Source organism: Colossoma macropomum, unplaced genomic scaffold, assembly GCF_904425465.1.
Source record: "Colossoma macropomum unplaced genomic scaffold, Colossoma_macropomum, whole genome shotgun sequence".
Lineage (NCBI taxonomy): Eukaryota > Metazoa > Chordata > Actinopteri > Characiformes > Serrasalmidae > Colossoma > Colossoma macropomum.
The window spans coordinates 25,735,228-25,761,563 of record NW_023494796.1 but is presented as its reverse complement, the minus strand read 5'-3'; the positions used below and the strand labels follow the sequence as shown (position 1 = coordinate 25,761,563).

General features: G+C 39.9%; 1 protein-coding gene across 1 annotated transcript in view; it reads right to left on the bottom strand.

Moving 5' to 3' along the window:
• Positions 1-26,336, bottom strand: part of LOC118816673 (serine/threonine-protein phosphatase PP1-beta catalytic subunit) — a 45,710-nt gene that overhangs the window by 7,595 nt on the left and 11,779 nt on the right. The window contains exon 2 of the mRNA XM_036583192.1: positions 1,833-1,964. Coding sequence (XP_036439085.1) covers positions 1,833-1,964 — 132 coding nt within the window. The remainder of the gene's footprint in view (positions 1-1,832; positions 1,965-26,336) is intronic.

The following is a 26,336-nucleotide window of genomic DNA, read 5'->3' as shown; positions in this document are numbered from 1 at the left end:
AGAATAATCTTTGTGCTAAGATGCTCTCAGCTCTGGTTAGCTGAATCAGGTGTGTTGGGAGCCATGAAAACATTAGCTACAATGTGCAGGGCAGTGTTCCTCCAGGACCAGGGTGGGAAACACTGCGTAAACTCACAGCAGCTCTGCATGTGCATGTGTCCTACATCTCCTTAATAGGGCTATCCAGGTACGACTGTCCTGTGAGCCAACAGTTCAGGTGCATCAGTCCTGTGAGCCCCTGCCCGAAGCTGGCCCCTCACTTGACACAAGTTTAAAAACACAATGTCACTAATGTTGGTGCTTGTGCAGCCATACGCTGTCCTGGACAGTCGAGAATCACTTCCACACAAAAGGAAAACACTTTCCACAGAATTGTCCTCGACCTAACTGACAAGGGTTAAAAGTCAAGTGTCTAACTAGCTTAGCCTTTTCACTTTCTCTTAAAACACTTTCTTTGATGTCCCGCCCACTGTGTTTGATCTACAGGAGTGCCTTGTTTACAGTGAAAATGCAATTGCAAATAAGCCTGCAAAATGCATTCTATTTCTGGCAAAGCTGGAGCGAGACGATGAGGAAATGCAACTGCAAATTGTTATTTTGTTTTTAATATCAGAGTCAGAGTCAGACCATTAATTAAGGCAATGAAAATGACACGTCAAAAGGACTTTGCTTTTCTGTATTACATTTTCAAGCCATAATACATACAAATGCAAACGCAAATACACATTTTGCATTTGAATTGGAATCATGTCTTAAATAATACACTCACATGGGAAATGCAAATGTACATTTAAATTTGAAGAAGTCCAAAATATGCCACCATACAAAGGAACCAACTCCACTATTGTTAATACAAATACACCTTCGTTAGATCCTGTGGAGGTTTATGTCTGTAGCGACCTCCGTGCTAACAGCACTAACAGAAAATTCAGACTGCTAGACAGAGGTCCACGTCCACTTGCTTTACATAAAAAAAGGTTTTCCATCGTTGTATCAGAGGCAGTCTGGAATTCAGCTTTGGATGCCACTGGGAAATGAAGCATTACATTTTCAAAATTTTACAAATTTTAATATTTAATATTGTTTACCAAGCTGTTTAAAATTAAATTAGTCATGTAATTCTCTCAGTTCTCTCTCCCAACTTTAAGGCATCATAAGGCATTATTATGTTAAATCAACCATAAATAAAATGGCAAATTATATTAAAAAAGAAACTTTTCGTTTTATTTTTTTAATTTTAGGGTTTTGGATGATTTTTTTTATTTCATTTTCAGTTCAAGAATTTGCATTTCCGGACATCACTAGTTTACGATATAACTTTATAATTTTAATTCACCTATTAACGTACCAACGCTTGCTCCCTGCTCAGCACCGCTAACTGGTTTACCTTCACTTTTATACAGTAGGTTTAGCTTTTAAAGCTTCTAATACATTTAAAAATCATTTTTACTTTGTATGCTGCAGTTTTACTTTACATCTTACATGACTGCTGCCAGCTACTATAGGCGCATTAAGTACATGCGCGTCGACCGTCAGCTGTAGTCTTCGTAGTGTGGTGAAGTATAAGTTTTCACAGGAGATGAGAGGCGACGGTTAGTGGACGGAAAGCGACCACCAGTCGAACATACTTGGCACTAGTTTTTAAAGGTCAGCTTGGTGTGTCCTGGGCCTGACACATTGATTTAACTTACAGAAAGCATAATTAGCTGTGCTGAATCAGGCATGTTAAAGCAGCTCTCCTGCGCTTGACTGAAATGACCTGCTGAGTGAACCATGCTGGTGGCTGTGGGGTGACATGTGAGTGGCTGAGGGAGGCTGAGTGTGAAACTGACCGCAGATTTTAAGCGGGGCCTCAAGCTCCAGAAGAATGGGCTGGCTTAGGAAAATCTCTCTGGACTTAATGCAGAGCCCCCGGACCTCCGCCTCCGTCATCTGCACAATCTTCCCTGGGCGACATCCTCGCACTGAGAAAGACAGAGAGAGGGAGACTGTTAGTGGTGCAAGAAGGTAAGATGCATTTCAAAACAGACTATAAAATGAAACTGGAAATAACCTGAGGGAAAAAAAGAAAGTAAAAGAGAGAAACAAATGAAAAAAGTGGGATAAACTTATTACGACTCTAAAAATAACAGCAAAATCTAATGTAACACAGAATGAAATACTGTTTTTTTTTAAAAAAAGGAGAAATCTGCTTTTCCTATTTCACTGGCCTCTGAAAAGTGCTTCTTTCACTGACTGGTAATTACCTTTTCAATAAAGTTTGCTTTTAATGATTCTTATTAATATACTGTTGATGTTATAAGAACTTTATAACTGCATTTCTTTTTTTAACATCATCTGAAAAATGTCTTTTACATTGTGTCAGTTTTTATGATGAAAGGACCTGTTTGAACAAAACATCATGAAATCTGAGTACTGTTATACCCCTGCATACATTACATGGTGTAACTGATATGAACATGCTGTGTAAATGGGATCAAACTGCACTCAGGCTGCTGTATTCTGAACAGGCTGCAGTCTATTAGTAAACGGTTCAGGTAATCCAGCACAGAAACGCATTACACTAATCTAAACCAGGAAGCAGCAAAATCATGAGTCAACTCTGCATCTTTGGCGGATGATGAAACAGCCGTGCAAACTTCCTGAGCAGAAGAAAACCAGGTTGGCAGGATGCAACAGATGTTCGATATCAAACTAAAGCAGTCTCAGAGATTAAAGGTCAAATCATGGTCAAATACAGCAGCGTGAGCTATCGCTGAGTGCGTTTACATGAACTTAATAGTAATCAGATAATGGGAAACTCCAGGTCTACATGAGTCAGACTCATTCAGTAATCAGATTTCTACTTTGCAACCAGCCAATAAACTCACAGAAGGAGACGTGACGTAACTTCAGGCTGCGTTTTTTTTTTAAACATTGCGCCACTTTACCTTAAAATATGAACATACATCATCCAGAAGATCAAGAATATTTAAGTCTTTTATTTCGTTTGGTTTCAGCGTCGCTCCAAATGTGTTTTGCTGCCATCTCTCGACATCCACCATCTGTTCTCGCGCATGCGAAGACTGAGAAATCCGAAAGAAATCAGAGCAAGAGTATACATGCGCTGAGAAATCTGATTACTGAGCTAAAATCAGATTTCTTCATTGGATTTCTAAATCGGAGTATGGTGTTTACATGACCTTTTGAATAATCAGATAACTGCAGAAATCCGATTATGATCAGATTATTGAGTGCATGTAAACAGGCTGAATGTTTCTTTTTTTTTCACAGTTGAACAGTTAAGACTTATACAGTTTACATAAAGCTTCTCAGCAGAGATTAGAATCAGCAGAGTGTCTGAAGAAACATCTATGAGGGACGGGCTAATCCTGGATGAATCTGACTGAACTGCTTGGAGTCAAAATCTACCAATACACAACAGTCCATGTTTAAAACACACCGCTTCTTTCTCGCATTCAGATTGTGATTACCCATAAAGCTTCTCTCCAATGTTATGTTATCACCACAAAATGTCCGTACTTTATACTCTGTCTCACGTTTTGGTCAGAGTTTCTGAGTTTAACCAAAGACAGAAATACAGATTACTGCAGGCACCTAAAAGCTACTGCACACAAAATGAAAAGCAGGCATTTTACACTCTACTCGTATAGATTTAACAGAATAAAACTTTCACCATAATCTAGCAAGTTTATCACGTTAAGTATCGGTATTAACAAGTATTAACTCTTTCCAAATTCACAATTTTCAAACCAAAAGCTACAACATGTATAATGTGTTGAGGCTAGTTATGTTAGCTAAAGCTAAACTCAGGATCAGTATTTATCTTTTTATCTTAAAGACTGAATTGAACACCTTTTTTGCAGTTTGGACACTGTTTTATCCGTCTGATGTGTTTTTGTGTTTTGTTTTGTTTAATTATGATGTTTTTCTTAATATTTTTCAAATAATGCCTTACAAATTTGAATATCAAATTAGTTTGACTGAAATGCTCATGGCCTATTAATGATAACAGAGAAAATATTAATACAGAAGGAAAACAGTCATGTATGTGTTTATAAAATATTGCATACACATAAGAGTGTGTCATTTGTTTTGCAGATAATTTTATACATTCTGGTATTTCTCCTAAACACAGGCACATATTCTCAGTTTTCACATGTTTCCCTCAAGTTATGGGATAAAACTATAAATGAATAAAAAAATATATTTAATAATTCTGTTTGGAGAGGTGCACAGGTAGTCCAGTTTACCATTCCAGGTTCCAGCATCTGAGTACTGAAATCACAATTCGGGCATTCTTTACACTGCATTACAGAAAATCAGGAAGAAAATATACAGACCAGCAAAAAACTAAACATTTTCTGTTCTTATAACCTTGACAAAACCACGCTGGCCCATCTACTGAAGAGAAAAAACCTCATGGAGCAGACAAGTCATTACCACCTACTGCTGCAGCAGTTAGCTCTAGTGTTAGCCCCTTAACTTGTTTAAAGGGGCAGCCTTTATTACTCAGGCACAGTAACAGTTTTATTCTTGCTATTGTTTTTAGCATTCCAGCACCAGAGCACCAGTTCAATGATGTTTAATGGAGTAGAATGAGGTGTCAATATCAGGTGAAAAGCCATTTCGTCCCTTGTGGTTAATAATGTATCTCTTCATGAACTCTTACAGACACTTAAACATTAGAACGAGTCAGAATGCGCAGGCAAAATCACGATACCTTAACATATGGTCCATAATGGGAAAGAATGTTATTTTGGTGTTTTTTGGCCTGTGACGTAATGACTGCATATTCTCTCTCTCTTTGTCTGTCTCTCACTCTCTCTCTCAGAGGGATAAAGCTGTTTAACTGAACAGTGCTCTACATCAGGGCGTGTTTTCTGTAAACAGGAGAGAGACTAAAATAGCCCCAAAGTGAGGTCCTCTTCACGCACTGCCGGCCGATCAGGACGGACACTCGACTCCGCCGGCAGAACTGGAGCACAGCTGACAAACGATGGGTTTGGACAGCCTAACCCCAACACACTCCTCACAACACAACACAACACTACAATGCCCACCGCCACCCCACCCACAGGCCATTCTAAACCACTTAACATAAGTGATAGTTAAGCGAACATCTCATTTATACTTTTGTCCCTCTTCCTCAGCAAAGGCTTGTTTGGTGTCTAAGGTTTGCATCTTTAGGTTTGCACTTGAGCTACAAGGCTAATGAAGCTAACACGTAATGGAAGCTTAGGCCCCACCAATTAGCATCATGCAGACTGTATGACCGCGTGGAATTTTTAGGTAATCTCCAATAGACTTGTTTATGTGGTTTCTGACACTGTATGACACACTATTATCTGTAAACATGGACAAACTGCATCTTTCAGGTAAAACAGTGGTAGCAGCTGTCCTGCAACTGTGCTTCTGTTTATTTTTATACATGTGAAAATATTAATCATGCGAACTGTTCTCAACTCTTCCTTTAGCTCAATGTTTATTTCCTGTCAAAAGGAATGGTGCATAGTTGCAATGACAAGATCATCAAATCCAAATCCAAAACTTGATTCTGATTAGACACAATCAGGACTGAACATGCAATAATCGCAGCTTTTATTCTGGACTCCTATTACATCCTAACAGCAAGCGAATGTCCAAATATAGTATCGCATCACGCTGCAAGTCCTTCAGAATGTCTACACTGGACACGTCAAGTGCGCACAACAATTCATAATGTAAACAAACCACGAACCTATCAGAAAATCAGCTGCTGATACTGATGGAACTGTCCTAAATAGCTAAGCATGTTTATCATTCAGTATTCACCTTTAACTTCAAGCACTCTCACAATTTCTCTCCAGACTGTTTACTGGAAAGTGGATCAGACACAGCAGTGCTGCTGGAGCTTTTAAACACTGTGTCCACTCACTGTCCACTCTATTAGACACCTGCGTGCTGAACAGTATGAGCTAATCATCTAGTCCTTTATCAGTGGTCACAGGACGCTGCCCACAGGACGCTGTTGGCTGGATATTTTTGGTTGGTGGACTATTCTTAGTCCAGCAGAGACACTGAGGTGTTTAAAAACTCCAGCAGCACTGCTGTGTCTGATCCACTCAGACCAGCGCAACACACACTAACACACCACCACCACGTCAGTGTTACTGCAGTGCTGAAAATGATCCACCACCTGTACCTGCTCTGTGAGGGTCTATGGGGGTCCTGACCACTGAAGAACTGGGTAAAAGGGGGCTAACAAAGTGTGCAGAGAAACAGATGGACTACAGTCTGTAACTGTAGAACTACAAAGTGCACCTATATAGTAAGTGGAGCTGATAAAATGGACAATGAGGGTAGAAACAAGGAGGTGGTCATAATGTTACGCCTGATCGGTGTGTGTATATCTATCGATCTATATATATATATATATATATATATATATATATGTGTATGTATTTTCAAAAGTAATTTTAAGCCAGTCCCAATAGTGTGTAATACTAAATGACAGCCAAGAAAAACAAACAAGCTGACAAACATACGAGCAGCTAGGCCATATTCAGAAGATTCAAAGCAGGATCCTGTGACTGACTCATAAATACACTTTCATCTAACAAACAGTGATTCATCATACATATCATTTAATTAAAATCTTAAAGGCTTTAAAACGTACATCAATAAATATTTCACTTTATTCCATGATATTTAATATATTGCTTTGGAAGCTACAAATCTATTAGAACGCAAAAGTTCCAGCATCCCAGCAGGGGTCTTCAGAAAGACAGATCAAAGGAGAAGAACAGACATGGGGGAATGGGAAAATGACGGCAGGGTTTTTTTTTTTTTAAGCCGAGAGAACGCTGCACTTTCTTATCTCAGAACGACACGTGCAGAGAGAGAGAAAGCGAGAGGGAAAGCCGAGAGTTAGGCTGGCATTAAGTCAAGTGTACTGACACAAACACCGCAACAGGGACTCAAATGTCCTGCTGCATGTTACACAGAAGCAACTCAAATACAGAATCACTCTGTACTGTATATCTGTATAACTGTACCTCCACACTGAGGCAATGCAATCGTTTGGCTGAAATCATATTTACTTAGGTTCCAGTCAAAATGACCATTCGGTACAAGTTATTGCTTTTTCAGTATCAACAATAAAAACAAAAAACAAATTTGACAAAACAGTTAAACAGACGCCTCAACAACTAAGTGTAACATTACATTTTTTCAGTATTTAGTGTGTACACTCTTTGCCTTTATTACAGCTTGCCTCTGAAGTTCAGTCTATGAAGTTGGTTGCATTTTCTGCTTCTCACCATCCAAGTAACGTTCAGTGATATTGAGGTCTGGACTCAGTCCCTTGCTCTGAGATCACCAGGAGCTTCTTTGTTTATTTTATTTTGTCTATTTTCTTTTCTCAGCTACATATCCCTTCAGACTCATGGCACTGAGTTATCTCCTTACAGTGGTAGGAAGGACAGACTTTCACATCTGAAACAAGAATGAAGCTCGATTTTCTCCTCTTTTTTGACGATGAAAGCTTTATGTGCTGTTTATCCAATGGTAGCAGTTTTGGTGGTCCACTAATCTCATTTCTCTGTAGCTTTTATTCATTTAAAAACATTTTTTTTTTTTGGAAATTTCTGTTTTTTCACTTACTTACTATCTGATCCCCTCCTAATATGTGCCTCCTGAAAAATTAATAAAGGCTATTTTGATGGGAAATTACCAAAGGGTGCTTTGTGACTTTTGCAACATACTATGCACACAAACAGTAGTCATTTTAAAGCATGAACTCTGTCAGTACTTTTGTCCACGTTTATTCTACTGTCATAGTGTCTGAAACCACATAAGCAAGTCTACTGCATACTACTTAACAACTCAGGACTGTTTGAGGTGAGTGAGTGATGATTTAGGCTTGCAGGATGGGTGACTTCATACTCAAAACATGTCTACAACTATTGAATAGACTTGAAAGAAAAGGGGTAACTGTAAATGAGATTTTTGGCTGAACTATAGCTTCAAACACACTAAGAGTGACGTGTTTTTACTGGATCTGCTTGTATCAGCTAACAGTGAATGTAGTCTGTTATAGAAGACAGAGAGTACAGTTCAGCACCTCAGCCACAACGCTCAGGTTACACTGATAGGGAGGAATCCCACTGGCTGCTATGGCAACCTAACAGCAAATACACACCCTGCACATTCACACACCGAGTAGGGACAAAGTACTAGTACTGTGATTATACCAGAGTGTAGTGAGGAGAACTGGAACTCAGTAATGTCTTCTGGGTTTGTTAAACACTAGAAGGCACTTCCAAGCCAGTCCAAAGTAAATCTATTCCTCTTGCACAAATATAAAAATGCACTAATTTTCGAAAAACAGAAGAGAATATTTCAACACTGCTGTCACATTTTTGAACTCCGGTTTTAGGACGTTCTAACAGAGTCTTACACACACTCTTAACATCAATGAGCGCAAACCACTTCACCCAGACAATGAACTGTTTGGCTCGCCAACCCACCAGCACGTAAAGTGATGCTAGCATCTTACTGCCCAAGACCTGTTTGCTGTAGAAAATGAAAAGATAACCTCTCATTACATTTTTAATGGAATTCATTCTTCTAATTTCAAAAATTTAATTAAGGTCCCCCACAAATTGATAGAAACAAGTTTAATTCTTTTTTTCCTGTTCAGCTGCGTTCACCTCATTCACTGAGGACACCCTCTGGTGTTATACAGTCATATTTTTTATACAATTGGAGAAACAAGAAGTGAACAGGATCCCCTTAAACTCTGACTATACTGCAACACATCGCGACTGCGATGCACCTTGCAATGTAGTAAATCTTCACTGGTGAATCAATCATATATATTTAATTAAAGACCTGCATTATTTTGACCAAAATAATGACTTCTGTTGACTTTTTCATTTTCTCCCATGTGGATTATTGTAATGCATTGCTCACCATTGCTCACTGGCTTATCCAAAAAATGTATGAACAAACTACAGCAAACTACAGTTTTAACCCGAACACAGAAGGATGAACATATTGTCCCTGTGTTGGCAGAACTTCACTGGCTTTCTGTTCAGTACAGACTACATTTTTAAGTTTTTTATTTGTTTTTAAGGCCGTTTGTCTGACTGAATCTGCTCCACAACGATGTCTAAGATCATTAAACACACAAGTTCTGTTCCAAGAACAAAACACAAAATGAATGGTGAGGCTGCTTTTAGCGTATCTTTCCAAACTGTGCAGCTCTGGAGCTGTGATTAATCAATATACATAAGACTAAATAAGCCTTTTTACACAGCAAGATGAAGGAAAAAATAATGGGAGCCTAAAGTCCAGCAGTAATAGAAGAAATTAAAGTCGAGTTAGGTTTTTTCTATTACAGTTACTACTCAGCAATCAAACAGTAATCTTGAGGAATAAAACCTAAAATGAAATAAATGAAAGTCAATTTAAATTTGAAGCCATATGAAGCGATGACTGATCAAATCAAAAACAAAAATGCGAGAGAGGTAGATATTTAGTTAAAAAGTTAAATCACAGACATGCGTTTTCAAATGTTTCTTTCTAATAAAAGAAGTTCCACAGTTTAGAAGCAGAATAACAGAAAAAGATTCTCCAAGGTTTCCTTTGGTTTTATGGAAGGTATTTGCAGAAGGTCAAGACATTCAAAGAGACACACAGGTGCTTTAAGGCCTTGTACAGCTAAACAAGTAAAAACTTTATGATCTATCCTTCTTAGGAAGCCCAATAAAAAGAGCACTACAGTAACCAACTCAGCTTGTACCAAACGCATGATGTGTTTCGATGAATGTATTACTACTTTCTGGCCTTGATAACTAGCATTATATGGGCAGCACTGGGTGGGCACGAGGCAAACATTTGTTCCATGTGATGCTTGCGCATGCACGTTTCAGCAGTGGGTATCAGCTGGTCATTCAGTCAGTCAGTGACTCAGTACGAGACTCTGAATCTCGTAGGCTTGCCTGCTGGGCCAAATGAAACATAAAACTTCTGTAAAAAGCAGTTTACAAAGCCAGGGCATTTTGTTGGTCTGGTAAGTTATCCCTGTTTCCTCTGGATTTACTGCAAAGTCAAGACCTGAAAATCTGTATACAAATAAACACATACAAACACAAACAACAGCACTGAGATAAATCAGGCTATCCTAAAGCAGGACATACTGTAGGACAAACAAGCAGACCAACACATACACATGCCCACATACACTTGTAGAGGTATGTACACACCCACCGACACTGCGCTGCAGAGGCGTGCACCTCTATGCTCACACACACACACAGCTGCCTCGGTCTCTTTCCTGGTTGACCTTGACTTTGGGTTGTACCACTTCAGCTGCTCTGACACAGTCACCCCTCCTTGGTGCCGCAGTAGACAGCTCCACCCAGATGAGGGCAAATCTCCATGGCAACAAGATCAGGTGAGACCAGGGTGAAGGGCGGGGCACATCGACAGGTTGATCGACAGCCTTCTTTGTCACAACCCTTCTACAACAGGTCACACACTGAGAGATGCGCACCTTCTTCCTAGAAGGAGTGGCACTAAATAGGGTTGAATGATTTGGGGAAAAAATCGAATTACAATTAATTGCGATGGGATTTACATGGGATTACTGTGTGTACATCCACATTATTATACCACTAATGCAGAATTTACACACCTTTAAAAGTAACTTAAGTGCAATTAATAACAACAAATCTGTTGTATTATACTACACCAAAAATAGTGTCCGGATTGCCAACCTGTAACTTCACTCCACCTACAAAACAATCACGGAGGATCTGTCCACTTGGTTCAAAGTTACTGTGGAGTGTCTGTAACATGGTAAGATGATCAAATCACATGGATTAATACCAATCCGTAATTTCACAATACCTACATAAAGACAAATGGTCATCTTTTTTGACTGTCGCATCACAAAATGGTTAAAGCCAGAACTTTGGTAATGTTACCATTTCACAACACACACATACTACTACAGCTAGGTAAAGGTTAGTAAAGCTGGCATTTCCTGCGCAGATGCCATGTAAGTAGATCATTTTACACCTTATTAATTTTACAGCAGTTCACGCAAATCCACATGAAATTACATAACGGAAAAAACATAACTATCCAGATACTCTTGTGTAATTGACACGCCTCCTTTAGACCTGGCTGAGCCTACAGCCAACCGTACTGCTCAGGACTACATTTCCCAGAACCCCTAGCTGCAACACATGACTCAGAACTCTCACCGATCCACCTATCAGCACTCTTCATTTATTGATTACACACACCCTTGTTCCTTGTTCCTACTGTTAGTTAGTTTAGTGTATAAGCCCGGGCTTTAGTTTAGTTCATTGTGAAGTATCTTCACTTGTACGTATCAAGCGTTACTGTTACTCTGTGTATGACCCGTTTTCTGTGTATGGCCACGATTCTAGTCTTGCCCCTTTGTACAGCTCTGATTCTCTGGATATCGACCTTCTGCTTGTGTTTACCGACTGTGAGTTTGGATTGCCCCTTTGATATTAAAGCTTTGGACTCAAGCCTCTGCCACGAGCGTCTGGTTCCATTTGCCACCGATACAGTAATACAGGAGTAAAAAAGTTGATAGGTGTGTTTACACAAACTGTACTACTCAGAACTGTATGCAAACCTTTTGAGCATTTAGGGCAGAAGCTACAGAGGTTTCTTTTTTTGATTCTTTACACACAAAATAACCCACACCAGCAGTAACGCACGTTGGAACTATAAACATAATGTGTTTATTATTATTTAATCAATAAATTAATTCTACATTATAGGCTAAAGATATTATTTAGGCTAAAGAAAGCAAAGACAACAAGCATAGCAGGGGTGTCTTTGTATCCAGAGACGCATTACTGAACGCAAACTGTAAACTCTTAAATCGGTGCTAACTTCTAATATGACAACACAGCTCCAAACTAAATACATTTGGGGCGTTTTCTAAATGGTGAGACCTGCTATTTACAAACATCTGGATTAGTTTTCCAGTGTTTGTATTACCTGATGGACTACAGCTACTGTAAACATGAGAACTGAACCTGCATCGTACGCTTGAGCAGTTGGGAAATCGCACAATCGTTCAATATCGCATTTACCATGTAGTTAGAGTAGCTCACAAATAACTTGTGTGGTTAAGGTTAAAGTTAGGTTGCATTGTTCAACCTTAGTGCTGTAATCTATCCATAACAGTAAATACATCACCAGTAGTTCTGCTGTTGTTGCACGTACTGTTAATTTGTAACTTCACAGTTATTAGAGACACTTAACATGAATGATTTCCATAAAACAACTGATTTAACTTATTCTGCAGGGCTGTGGGGGCTCCGTATGGAATGTAGTCGACTACGTGCATGTGCGCGCGTGTGTGTGTGTGCGTGCTTGTGTGTGTGTGTTTGTGTGTGTGTGTGGGAACTGCATTCCACTCCACAGGGCAGCAGTATACATCCATCCAAATTTGGCCTGCACTGTGGGTGGGAGGGAGAGAGAGAGGGAGAAAAAAAGAAAGAGAGAGAGAGAGAGAGAGAGAGAGAGACATGGTGTCCCCTCTGATATTCTTCTCTGCCAAAGTAAAACACTGCAGTGCAGATCAGTGGCCTTCGCCTGCCCTCTCTCTCTCTCTCTCTCTCTTCTTCTCTCTCTTACTTTCTTCCTCTCTCTCTCCTTCGCGATCTTCTTCTCTTTCTCTCTTCCCTTCCCTTCTTTCTCTCTCTCTCTCCTTATTTCTCTCTTTTTCTGAAGGATGACATATTTAATATGTCCCTGCTTGCCCCCCCATCCCCCCTCCGCCCTCCTCCGCCTCCCCCTCTGCTGGATTGACTGTTCCACAGCACAAGCTGTGAAATCCACAACAAATTTAAAATGCACTGTGTCAGCTAAAGTGCATCAGTATTTCTGTGTCATGCTTGTGTGTGTGTGCCTTTTCGTAATGGACATTTATAGGATGAAAAAAGACAGAGAGGACAAAAGAACTGACCTACAAGACCAACAACATGCTCCTGACCCTCTGAAGTGCTTTTTAACAAAGCTCGATTTTCCTATTTTTTTTTTTTTAAACTGAAGGATTTCTGAGATTTAAATGAGGGTTAATAATTATGGAACATATACCTGACCTCACACCCTACGACTGTAGTCTGTGTGTACAGCTGTAGATTAAATATGACTAATAGCATTTTTCTTCTGTTTACTTTATGTTCTGCTAGGTTACTGAGTTCCTTCAAAACCTCAAACTGGAATCTCCACAAACCTGGAGGCTGGTTATGAGCCAATAACACAAAGCCGCTCACATAATACATACGACGCCCCTACGATACACACAAAGCGCTGCACTCTCAGTCTTGTCAGTCAGTGACAGCTAATCTCAGTGTAGCTATGAAAAGGGAACTGCGTAAAACAATCACTGTTAAACATTTTAGTTCTGAGGGGCAATCGCAAGCTGAGCTACAAATGGAAACTGCTGTAATCATGTGCCCCCTTCCCTCGTTTAAAAAAACTACAAACTCTTATAAACCTTGTAAAAATGAAGCAGACACCCTGCCCAGTCTAGCAAATCCAGCAAAACCAGCATGAGGCAAAGTTGCTTTAGCAAACAAAATAAACAACTGCTAACATACAACCTGTTCAAATCACCTGCTGCCTATTCGTGTGTAGACACTTACACATATGGGACATTATACTATTACATACAAGTACACCATCTGTCCAGAATTATCTGGACACTAGCAAACTCTAACTAGCAAACTCAACTTTTAAGTGCACACATTGCTAAAACAAGCTTTTATACTCAACGGAGAAAAGCACTGATCAGTAGAGTAGGATGCTCTGGGGAAGATGAGCCTAAGGTCCATGTCCAATTCCCAACCATCAGCTAGAGGGATATAAAGCAAAGGAACTGCGTTCTCTGCAGGGTTGGAACTCCATGCGGTACCTTGGGAATGAGCTGGACTGATCCAGAACTGATCATCTAAACATCTAACATCGACACCTGACCTCACTAATGCTCCTGTGGATGAAACCAATAAACTGAAATTGAATCACAAGAAACAAACACAGTACTGTGTGTATGTGTGGTTATAGATACACATATATTTATGTACACACACACACACACACACACACACACACACATATATATTAAGGCTGCACGATATTGACATAAAACGTGATGTTCGATAAAGCAGTCGGACATCACGATGACTACTAATTACTATTAAAATAATGTGTCTTTTGCTGGATGCAATTTTTTTTTTTTTTTATAGGTAGACCGAAATCTAACTAACCTCTCTTTAAACGACCCTTTAAACACATAGCAAAACACAAAAATACAAAAGCACCAACAAAATACCAAAACAAAAAAGTTAGTACTCTGCAAAATAAAAAGAAATGAAATACTAACAACTGCTTATGTCACAGCTGTGAGCACATTTTTTGCGCACTGAAGGGCTGAGAAACAGCATTACCTCAACAGCGTTTTCTGTAAAGGCTACAAAACAAAATAAATATATATTTATTTTTCTATATAGGCACACAAGAACAAGCACATATACTTGTTTCGTTTCGTTTGTTTGTTTATTGTGAAGGACTCTGGGGGGACATAAGGTAGCAAGCTTCAGTAGCCCAGCAGGCTAGCAGCAAAACAGGAGAGCCTGAGCCATCCTGTGTGCTGTGTGCTGTCCCCTTTGCTGCACACTGTTTTGAGTTGAATTTGTATTGAAGCTGGATGGTAAAGTTACTCGTCTCCCGCGTGGGAGAGCAGGTTTGGTCCCACCACAGAGAAGCAGGCTTGTAACGGTTTGTGCGGGTAACGTAATGATGTCTCTGGCGCTGCATGTATGCGGTAATCAGAGCTGTTCAGAAACTCATATCACAATAACGATAAAAACAGGATTTATCGTGCAGCCCTGATCTACGTACACACATACCTCACATACACTGGGGATAATGTTTAACACAGCAATGCAGTTTTCCTGGCACCGAAACTTCTCAATGTTAAGCAACAGGTCTGTTCAAACATTCCACAGGAAGCAGCTTTAAATCTGATTCAGAGATTTGCCTAAGAGTGTGTGTGTACAGGAGAGAGGGAGAGGGAAGATGAAGCGAGAGAACGACTGGAACACAGAGACCTAAATGTATACCAATCAGTCTCTTCAAATCTGACTGCCTTATATGGTCAGTGCAGTGGACTGAGGAAGACGGAGGAAGCGGGCGGAGGCTGTGCGTCAGAGAGGAGAGACGATGCATACACAAGAGTTAGAGTTAATGCGTTTAGGCACAGTGAAGCCTCATGTGTGGCAACAATACAGACAGGATACAAACAACAGCAACACAAAACACACTGTAGAGCTGCAGTGCTGGGTTTAAAGGGGCAATTCCACCAACTTTTTCAAAATTTCTGCATAATTAAATGATAAAGATGTAAACAAAGTCACTCAAAAGTGGTTTCCAGATTAAAGATTAAAATGATTCTGAACTTCAGACACCAAACGTGTTAAGTGACCATCTACATGATTTCATGATTCCAGTCCATATGTGGCTTGACGGTCTTGGAAGTGGATTTTCTTCTTTGATGAGCTTCAGTCTCAGTTTGAAATGTTTACCAAACACCTCATACAGGTTAAACCGACCAAAATCAGACGTAGAATTTAAAATATGTCACATATTTTGCTAGTTTATTTATAGTTATGAAATCCAATGTTACGGGGAAACCTCACTATTTTTGTTCTCACTTTTTTTTTTTCACTCCCGCCCCTTGACCTACCGGATCCATCGTTACTAAGTGTTCCAGGACCTTTTGCAAACTAAGCCCTGCTCTGGAAAAACACATCTGTTGAACATGTAAAGAGAATGAATGCATCTGCTGAATATGGAAGGACAAAGTTTTCTGAATGCTGATTTGTCTACTCCACAGTTCTTTTTGCTTTAATGAAAAAGTGAGATGAACGAAGTCTAAATTTCATTAGATGAAGGTTTCTTTTGAAGGAATAATGTGCAGTTATCAGTATCCTTTCACAGGTGTACCTGTTTGCCAGTTTAAATCATGTGATGACATCTAACCAATCAGAACCCCTGCTGGTGTAACTGAGGAGGACCCTAAGACTTAAAAGGCACTAATGAAGCTCGCTGGAAAGAGAGACGAGCACTGTTGCTACACACAGCTCTGTTTTTCTTGGTTGCGTGCGTCTCGTGTTATGGGGTGCTTATTTAGGGCTTTACCCCTAATTTTTATTAGTCAGCCAATCATTCAAAAGAGTAGTTGACTAGCCATCATCACCATGTTTAAAGAAAAACAAAATGAGTGGTCCTGATGTCAATTTGATGGCATTTAGTTAGTAGCTTGCTAAAAAAGGGCTGGTTTTAGTGACAGACACTGTGCTTTAAGGTGTGAGGTGATTTCAGAAGAGATTTTAGTAAGTTTCAAATTTCACTACAGCTCTCTAAATCTAAACCACTCACAGAGAGTTTAAACTGTCTGTGTTTATCTGTGCTTCCATGCTCTGACTTACCAGTCTGATGGAGAGCAAACTACTGTTTATTAGGCTGAATACTCGTACCCATACTGCCAGTAGCAAGCAGATGCATCTACTTACCCACAAGAGAGACAAAGGCCTTTTTTCTGAACCAGAGAAACTCTGTGATCTCCTGTTTTAAGAAGTTGTTCCTAAATTTTGCTTGGAGCTGTAAGTAGCAAGTAACCAAGATTGCAGCTGCAACAAACAGCTATTTTCATAATCGATTAGTTGGTCCATCATGACTTTGTTTAATCGATTAGTTGGGAAATGAACCTGCAGATTGTCTGGCAGTCTGGCAATTATGTTTCATTCAAATAAAATGATTATTCTTCCTTTACAAAAAAAAAAACATACAGCACACACCTTATCTTACTGATATTTTCTAAAAAAAAGGGCTTTTATCAAGGGAAAATTAACAGATTTGCTCCCATTGCTCCCCAAAACTGTTCAGGTATGGAAACAATAAAGGAACAGCACAGACTGATCTTGCAGGGCAGTATTTCTCCTCTAATGATAAAGCAAAAATTAATGTGAACAGGTTCTGTGTGGTTGATAACCACGTGATGAATTATGATATTACAGATCACACACTTATATTCAGTTTCAGATACAGAGACCTAAAGCAACTCATCACACATAAACTGCAATAATCATGCGTATGATGTCAGCGTTTTCAAATATATACCTTTTTATCAGGCAGCCTTCCAATACTACAAGTAGAGTTAAAAAAAAAACATCACTGACCTAAAGCTCTGTTTTCATGTGGAGAGGAGGCTAAAAAACTAAAAACATCCCAAACAGTCAGTGTGCACTACCATACAAGCAATCCTGATAACGGTACAGTTCAGCCAAACAGTCTAGTTTTTCACTTTTGACTGCCGTTTTAATAAGATTTAAGTACCTCATCATGCTGAGTTTCTGCCTTGGATACAGAGCATAATCTCACCCATACTTGTGCCTGAAGGTCGTGCTTCCGCTGAGCTTGGTTTCATATATATCGTACAGGAAACCATCGGTTTAGATGACATTTAAGTAAAGTGTTTTCAAGTTTAGTTTTCGCTTTTCTGGGTCGGTAACTAATTGGTAACGTTCATTGTCAACAATGTTTTTTATCGTCATCACCGGTAATGTTGAATAGTTGTTGCAGCCCTAAACCACATTTTCGTGTGTTTGTCGGCCGCTGCTCCACTCTATTTAATTCAAGTCTAAATCCGCTAGACGGTCTGTGATTATTCATTCTGCGAATCAGCTAAGCACCCCTGCGCCTGCACTTCAGCGCAGTTTTATGCAGCTTGCAGTGCAACTAGATCTATCTTGTGTAGCACTGCCACACTAACCAAGTACTCTGGACTGATTTCTGTTTTCTATTCCTTCCTATTAATTGTAGCAGAATAATACTGAGCCTCAAGTATCACGATGACATGTATTGTGGTGTGTGAAGTGATTCCCACCCCTACCAAAAGTACTAGGCCAATTAAGTCTGATTTGTGCTTAGTAAATACTGCCGATTTACAATCAGATTTGTATGTGTCTTTGTCTAAAATTGGCCTTCATACCCTCTGAAATATCTCTGCGTGTGCAGAGGGATGTAATGAGCCTCTTCTTTCCACGACGGGCAGCAGTCCCAGCCTCCTCCACACGCACACGCAGTGGAAAACTCTGACCCCTCGACTGGCTCGTAAGGTTTGTGGCGTTTTGTCTGAAAATGGAAGCGAGTGACGGCTTTTCTGCCTTTCACTGTTTATGGAGTACCAGCTGAATAGCCCTCATTGTGAGAGCATGTGAGAGAGAGAGATGTGGTTTAGTGACAGTTTCTCAGACTAATGGCATTATGTTGCATCATGGCACCAGCTTTGGTGCCAGGGAGAGAAAACGGCAAAGAAACTGACGCACAAACAAACAGAGGAATGTAAGACAGCACAAAACAAACAGATTAGGAACAATTCTCAAATGGACGGGTGTTTCTCCAACGGATCATATACAGTCCTATGAAAGTTTGAACACCCCCGGTCAAACTGCATGTTACAGGTTTGTTGATTTGTGAAAATAAGTACAGATGCACTACAGGAAACAAACCTAAATATTTTTTTTTAAATGTTGCTAATTTTAGAGCACCTTTTCTTTATTTGCTGGCTTTAACATGTTACACTTTTTCCCAAAATGTCAAAGTTAGCAAACAGTCTATAATTGTTCATTAAAATGTGCAGAAATGTGTTTTTTTTCCTATTCACACTGTTAGAAAATCAACAACACTTAATTTAAACAGGGACATGCAAACGTTTGCACATGACTGTACGTAAAAACCACTAGTATGGTGTATAACTGTCAAAACATTTTTATTGTAACTACAGCAAAATAATACTTCATCATTTGTTTGTCACTTATGTGAAAACAAGTCACTGTCCAAGTAAAGGGCCCATTAGGGCTGTTACTATCAATTTTATTAGTAATCAGGTAATCTTCCAATATTCTTGATAATAAATCAAGTATTCCTTCTTTCTGATCTAATAAAAAAAGAGCTTAACTGAACAACAGCAACCCATGCATAGTGAGGATGTACTACTATAGGAATCATGCGCTGGTATCAGTATCTGCTATTTTTCATATACACACAGCCACATGCAGCCCTGGTCAAATTATGTGCTGTTGATTTTCTAAGACCAGGGTCCTTCTGTGTGGAGTTTCCATGCTCTCCCCGTGTCTGCGTGGGTTTCTTCCGGGTGCTCCGGTTTCCTCCCGCAGTCCCAAGCCATGCAGTCAGGCCAACTGGAGAAGCTAAACTGGCCCTCGGTGTGAGTGTGCGCGTGTGAATGTGCATGTCTGTCTGTCTGCCCTGTGATGGACTGGCAGCCTGTCCAGGGTGTATCCTGCCTTCCCCGCCCAGTGAGTGCTGGGATACGCTCCAGCAACCCCATGACTCAGGGGGATAAGCGTCTCAGTGATGGAAGCACCCCCAGGTGGCTGCTACAGATCCATCATAAATCACAACACAACCCTTGGTTAATGATTAATAACTGATAAGAGTGCTGACCAGGTTAGAAACAACTGGCATCGCGCCCATCAACTGACAGAACGGAGAGGCTTCATGAGCACGACCTCACGGAAAGGCAAAGACAGACTGACTATTAAACCTCACGTCAGGTCAAACCTGTTTGTTTGCTTATGACGTAAACATTATCAAAGTTTTACACAGAAACTAAACTGCAAAAGCAGCCTGTTCTGAATTCACTGTTTCTGTGATGTCATCAAAACCAACACCGCTTTACATATCCACATACTGAGCCTACAGCCGTTTAGCTCCACCCATTCATGCTGAGGTTAAAGGGAGCGTTTCATTCTATACAGTCTTTAGTTTACATGCAGTTTAGCACTAACTGATCTAATTAAAACCCATTAAACTAGAAACATGCATTTCCTGAAGTAAACACAGAACGGCTGAGCAGCTTAAAGGGTCCCACTTCCTGCTAGATAGCTAAGTGGTTGCTAAGGTAGTACAGGTGGTTGCTATGGGGTTTGATATTGTATCCCAGGCGGTTGCTAGGCGGTTGCTATGGTGTCCCAGGTGGTTGCTAAGGTTTTGCTAGGTGGTTGCTTTTGGTACCCAAGGTGGTTGCTACGTATCCCATGCGGCTGGTGTTCCTAGGCAGTTGCCATGGTGTATGAGATGCTATTATCTTTTGGTAATAAATTTCATGCCTTGTTTTGAAAGCTGCCACTGTTGAACTCATGCTTATGTGAGCTGAGTATCTATTTTGATGCTTAACAACTCATCTGAACCACTAGAACAGTTAAGCTTTATAATAAATATTGCACTCTGGGAAAAACCCAGAGAGTGGGGAATGTTCTCTACCACAGCCTAATGCTTATTAAGGCCTTTAATAATCCACTGTTTTTACAGTATAAAATGGAATAAAACATTATGTGAACATGTTATTTAATATAATTTGGCAAGCTGTTTATTTGGCTTAGTTTTAGTAATATTAGTAACATTATTGTGTGATTATTGGGTGGTTATTGCCTTTGAGGCATCATCTGCGTTCATTCAAAAGCATAAATCAAAACCATCAGAAAAATGTATATTAAAAAAAAATCTTATGTTTTTTCATCTAAGTGTGTCTTGAATTCTGGTTACGGTCAAACGTTCTTTTTTCTGTAATATTATACGAGTATCACATATAAGAGGTTTTTTCTGTTTTCTAGTACATAAAACAACAGTGTTTACAGAGGACTTCATGGAAAAAAATACCACAACAAAATGCAGGATATTAGTCCTTTTAATAAGTATGTATCACAGCTAGTTCAAGTAAATATTTAAAAGACACATGCATGCAGAAAGAGGAACAAACTACACTTTATGGGTGTCTGTGCTATATGACTGCATGCTGTACAGGCCAGCTGGCAGGCTTAGAGGCGTTACATTGTGCGTATGTGAGAAACAAACAGAGCTGCCGCTGTTGTTTTATAATGTGGACGGGGTGAACGAGCTAAAATACAACATCAGGGCCAACTGACTCATATAAACACAAACTCAGCTGCAGTAAACAGAATGAAAAGCAGAGGGGGGAGAGGGTGGTATTTAAGGGAACAAACTCCAAAGTTAAAGGGGAATGCCATCAGTTTTTCAAATACATTCTACACAATTAAGTGGTACAGATTTAAACCAAATCATATCTGTTCGTGTGAAACTGCAGAGAAACGTACCGACTCTCTTTACAATGCTGCTCATAGGAACCGACGGGTTGCGGATGTCGGTTTGCTGTCCAAAACATCCAGTGAACCAGTATGTATGCATGTGCTTGTACAATACATCAGGCCACATATTTGTAATCACTTGATGTAATAAACGCTTTGGACATCTGTGGCCGGTTGCACCAGCTCAAACGTAGGCTAGTCGTTACGTAAGCTCAGGTTTGTGCATTGCTAAATCAGAACAGGCTGCACCACAAACTAGTTTTAACGTTGAGCTCACTAGTCACTGAATATTTACAGTGCCAGGGAATCCATCAGAAACCACACAGAAAGCAGAGAAAAACCAAAAACATGACTTTTTTGGGTACAGCTCGAATCACTGCCCTGGTTTAAACTCGGAGCATGAAGCTGAACACCCACAGCTCCAGCTCAGTGAGACGCAGCAGCTGCCCAAACAGCTAAACTGAGGCTGCCGCTGTGTCGATTATCCAGAAATCATCACTCAAAAAGCTGTGTATGTGGTTGTTTCAGGGAACAGACAGTGGCTGTAGATAATTAGCTGTATTCAGTTTAACTTGCACACATCATTCTCTTCTATGCTGGATATTTTTTCCATTGAAAATCGCGTTTCCAGGACAGTGGGTTTACTACTAGTGTTAACTAGTAGGACATAGTAAAGACTTAACATACAAACTTAAGTATAAACTTACGCAACACTGGAGCAACCCAGTCCTGGTTCCCTTCACTACAAGTGTGTCCTATACCAATCTGAATGACTGGTTTTTAATGAGGGATGTGCACGGGTACTCAGGCACTCGGTTAACTGTTGGAGGTGCTACTATTCGATCACTATTCGAGTATTTCTTGCATTTTATCACAGGAAGACAGGGAGAATATACAACCCAAAAATGCAGATTTCACGTTTTAACAGAACGGTAGAACGTGAAGGTTTTGCTCATATTTTTGAGTAAATATGTTACACTATATTTTGCTACTGTGAAACACGAGTGCCTGAACGTGAGGACTCATTGGCCCAATCCCATTTCACCCCTTGCCCCTACCACTTAGCCCTTAGCCCTCTGTTTCGCGCGTCCACGTCTAGGGTTAGGGTGTCTCGATTTTTGTTGAGATGGAGGGGTAGGGCGAAATGTTAGGGCTACATGGCCCTCCAAACGGAGTGTTATTAGAAAAAAAGAAAAACCGGCAAGATGGCTGTGCGAGCGACCAAAGAAACCCACAAATGTGAGAATTTTCTCCGTTAAAAAAAATTACGATAACCATTGTAGTATCTTAGTTTAATGTCGTTTCAATGTATTATGGTCGTTTTCTTTATAACAAGCATAAAAATCGCTAATAGCATGCTAATGTTTCGGTAGCTAGCTAGCTAACTTTCCCATTCCACCTTAAATAGTCCATCAGTTCTGACGCCTGAAGCGCCAGAATGTAACTGCTGCACTATTTAAGGTGGAACGGGAAAATCTGAGCAAGAAGCTGGTGAATATCTGACTTCAGCTTCATATCACCAAAGATTTAGCAGTGCGTGATAATAAATAATTGCCCCCTCTTTGAAAGCATATGATGCCCTAAATGTAACCAAAGCCCAGCAGTGAGGATCCTGAACTTTTCCCTTCTCTGCTAACACTGAAGACGGACCAGGTCGCCTACAGAGCACCGCTAGTAGCCTGTTAATGAAGCAATGTTTTTTTTTTGTTTTTTTGTTTTTTAATTTGAGGGTCCCATTTCATAGGGCAAGATTTCAACCACTCCGTTCCAAGGGGTTAGGGTGACACTCGAAAACAAGGGGTAGGGGTAAAAAGAAGAAATGGGATTGGGCCATTGTTAAGGATGTGACTGAGAAGCAGAGATAGTGTGACATTTATCTCTAACTAGGCTGGACTGAAACTGGGTTCAACATATGTCTCTGAAAAACTTCATTAACCAATGAAGAGGAAAAACACCTGTAGAAGATGAAGAGTCTCCATTAGCATCCAGTGTTGCATGGCTAGATGTAGGTTTAGCTCATTAGCTGATCTGAGCCATGTTCTGTTTTCTTACTCATCCGATACGAAATCCAACTGATTTCCTTTGGCTCTTTTTGAATAATTAAAGACATTTTCAAACGTATTCCTCTGTGTGAAGCTGAACCTTTTGTGCAACACCGGTGCTGTCACCTAAAAGGGTAAAAACAGCACTACAGTAACTTTCGCCAAAATCCGTGTTTTCTTTTCTGTGCTGTTCTGTTTCTTTTCCAAAGTTAAGCAGATATCTGCTCAACAACTCTCACAGTAATATGAATAACTAAATTAGGCGGAATGCACATGCCTAATCTTTATAGTTGACACTTTAAGGCCCAGCCACTCCGAACCAGTGCTAATGAAAATGACAAGCACTCAAACACACCACACAACTCAAAAGCTCTAAAATCACAGCAGCACAGAAAGAGAATGCACAAAACATGAAAAGCAAAAACAGACAGTACGCAGATCCCCCGCCACTCTCGTCCCTTGTGACAACAGGACATGGAGTATGTTTACTGTACAAAAGGACGTGTCCCAAAAACAACTGTCCCTGCACCCTGGTGCCCTCAGAGTGAGGGGAGATGTCACTGGAGAGGAGCGTGGGCGATTACTAACAGAGACAGCTGGGCCTGCTGACATTTACACAGAGAGACAGGAGAGAGAGAGACAGACAGACAGAGAGAGAGTGAGTGAGTGAGTGAGCGAGAGAGCCCTGCAGCCATTTGAGAGGTGGAAGTCACTTCTATCACACAGACTGACTGAATTATAAGGACTTCAGAAGTGCTTTTGTGAGAGGAAACTCAATGAACTTTAAGTGACAGTTTGGCATAATTCAAATATCTCTTTTGCCCAAATGTAGCTGGTAAGCCAAGACCGTCGTGTAGGACAGCTGCTAACAATTATTTAGTAATCAATTAATCCAAAGATTTTGTCAATGCATTGATTAACTCTTTAACAGGCCAAAAAGTTTTATTACACACTTCTATAACCTAAGAATAGCTCCACCAGTTTGCACTGAAGTCCCTGAAGTTACTGAATAATAAGCCTTAGTATGTAATAAGCTTGGGTTTTTTTAGGGGTTAATCTAAATACTTCATTTTAGTTAAAGTAAAAAGGTTATAGAGCAACATAAAGTGCACTTAAGTTGTATTTTTTCCAGCAACCGCAGTTCCAACTATTCATTAAAACAAGCGGGATATTAAGTAACACCATCCAAAGCCATGCTGTTTCCTTCTATGCACGGAATTCCTTCCCACGCAAAACACAAACGTGGGCTTAAAGGGGAATTCCACTGTTTTTTCAAAATTACTGCATATTTCAGACGTTGAGATGTAAAGTCACTTGTGGTGGGCTGAAGTGAAATGCTCTGTTCTAGAGAAATCTAGGCTCAGATTTATTTACAGTGGTGGTGACAGGAACCAGGCATCACAATGTCTACAACACAAGACATTTCATTTACTATCCAAAACCACCTACACCTGTCTTCTGAGTTTTATATGTAATGATGATGGTAAAATAGTGGTAAAATCTGCAAACACTAAAAAACAATATTTCTTTGGGGACTGTTTTGACTTTCAGCACCCTGCGTGTTTCTCTCTGCCATGAATAGATTTAAAAACTAGATTTAAGGCCAAGACTGTCTCAAAACTATTCAAAAACAAAGTCTCAGACATCAGGCTGTGTCCTCATAACCATTTCATGTAATAACTTCCCGTGAGTGAGCTTTTGGACATCTGGTTTCTATCACTACGTGAACAATTCTGACTCTGTACGTTTCTCTAGAACAGAGCATTTCACACCAAACCACTCTGAATGACTTTGATTACATCTTAGTAACCATTAACCATTAGTTATGCAGAAATTTGAAAAGTCGGTGGAATTCTCCTTTTAAGCAATCTCTACTAGGCTTGCTTATGTGGTTTCAGACACTGTATGACAATGTTATGTGTAACACAGATGAAAATGTGTCGCAAAGCTACAAACAGTAGCAGCCGTTCTGAAGTCTGAATTTTGTCCAGACTTTTGTTTATAACTAATAAAATTAAGGCAAGTCATTAGATTTTTCATTCAACCATTGATTGTGTTTAGCCATTTCAACACAACACATACAGACAAACTCCGGGTTTATTACATTCTAAGGCGTATTATTCAGCAACTACATGGAAAACAATGCAAATTCTTAGGTTTTATAGCAGTTAGTAATAAAGGTTTGGACCTGCCATCATGTCCTGGTCATAGAAGACAAGGGGGTTAAACTAAGCTGGTGAACGCTGTAACAGAAGCTCAACAGCTTAGAAATGTCCAGATTTTGTAATGATAATTTGATTATATTTGCACTGCAATTTGTATTTGTGCACAACAACGTTACAGCATTGTGATACAGCAGGCTGAAACAGGCCTATTCTACTTTCTGTAAAATGGCCTGTTTATTTACTGACCTGCCAAAGCACTACAAGTCTAAGTGGTTGTGGTAAACGGAGCAGTGGTGGACACTCTATGCCTCAGGCAGACGTCCAGCCCCCCAGACCCCCAGAAAAGCCATGAGTCGCACTTCTGTGTGTGAAACAATGAACAGAGGCTAAAATGGTGGGAGGGAGTGGAGGGCGGTGACCCAGCCTGGACCATTTACTGCTGCGCTCGTTCTAACACGGTCAGTGGAAACTCAGAGAGAGAGAGAGAGAGAGAGAGAGAGAGAGAAATGTTGGTGTTATTATTGCCACTTCTAATATCCATTACTTTCTAATATGGTTGTTAGACCTCACATTTTGCTTACAGTTATTGAATATTACTCACAATATTGAATATTATTATTATTATTAATGTTACTCGAATATTTCATTTTGTTTTATTACTTTCTTGTTTTATTTTTAATAATACTTTTTGCAGTGCAATCATTATTAAAATGAGTACTTTATGAGCTCCAGTCTGTTGGATGTACTGTCCGATATCTTCGTCACCACTGAGGATACAATACAGTACATTGTACTGTTACACTCCTACACTGCTTAAGCACCAATTTCACTAATCCCTAATTCAAGCGTACTTAACCGGTAAAGCGATTCCGATCTTTAAAGGGCCCATTTCTTGGAAAACC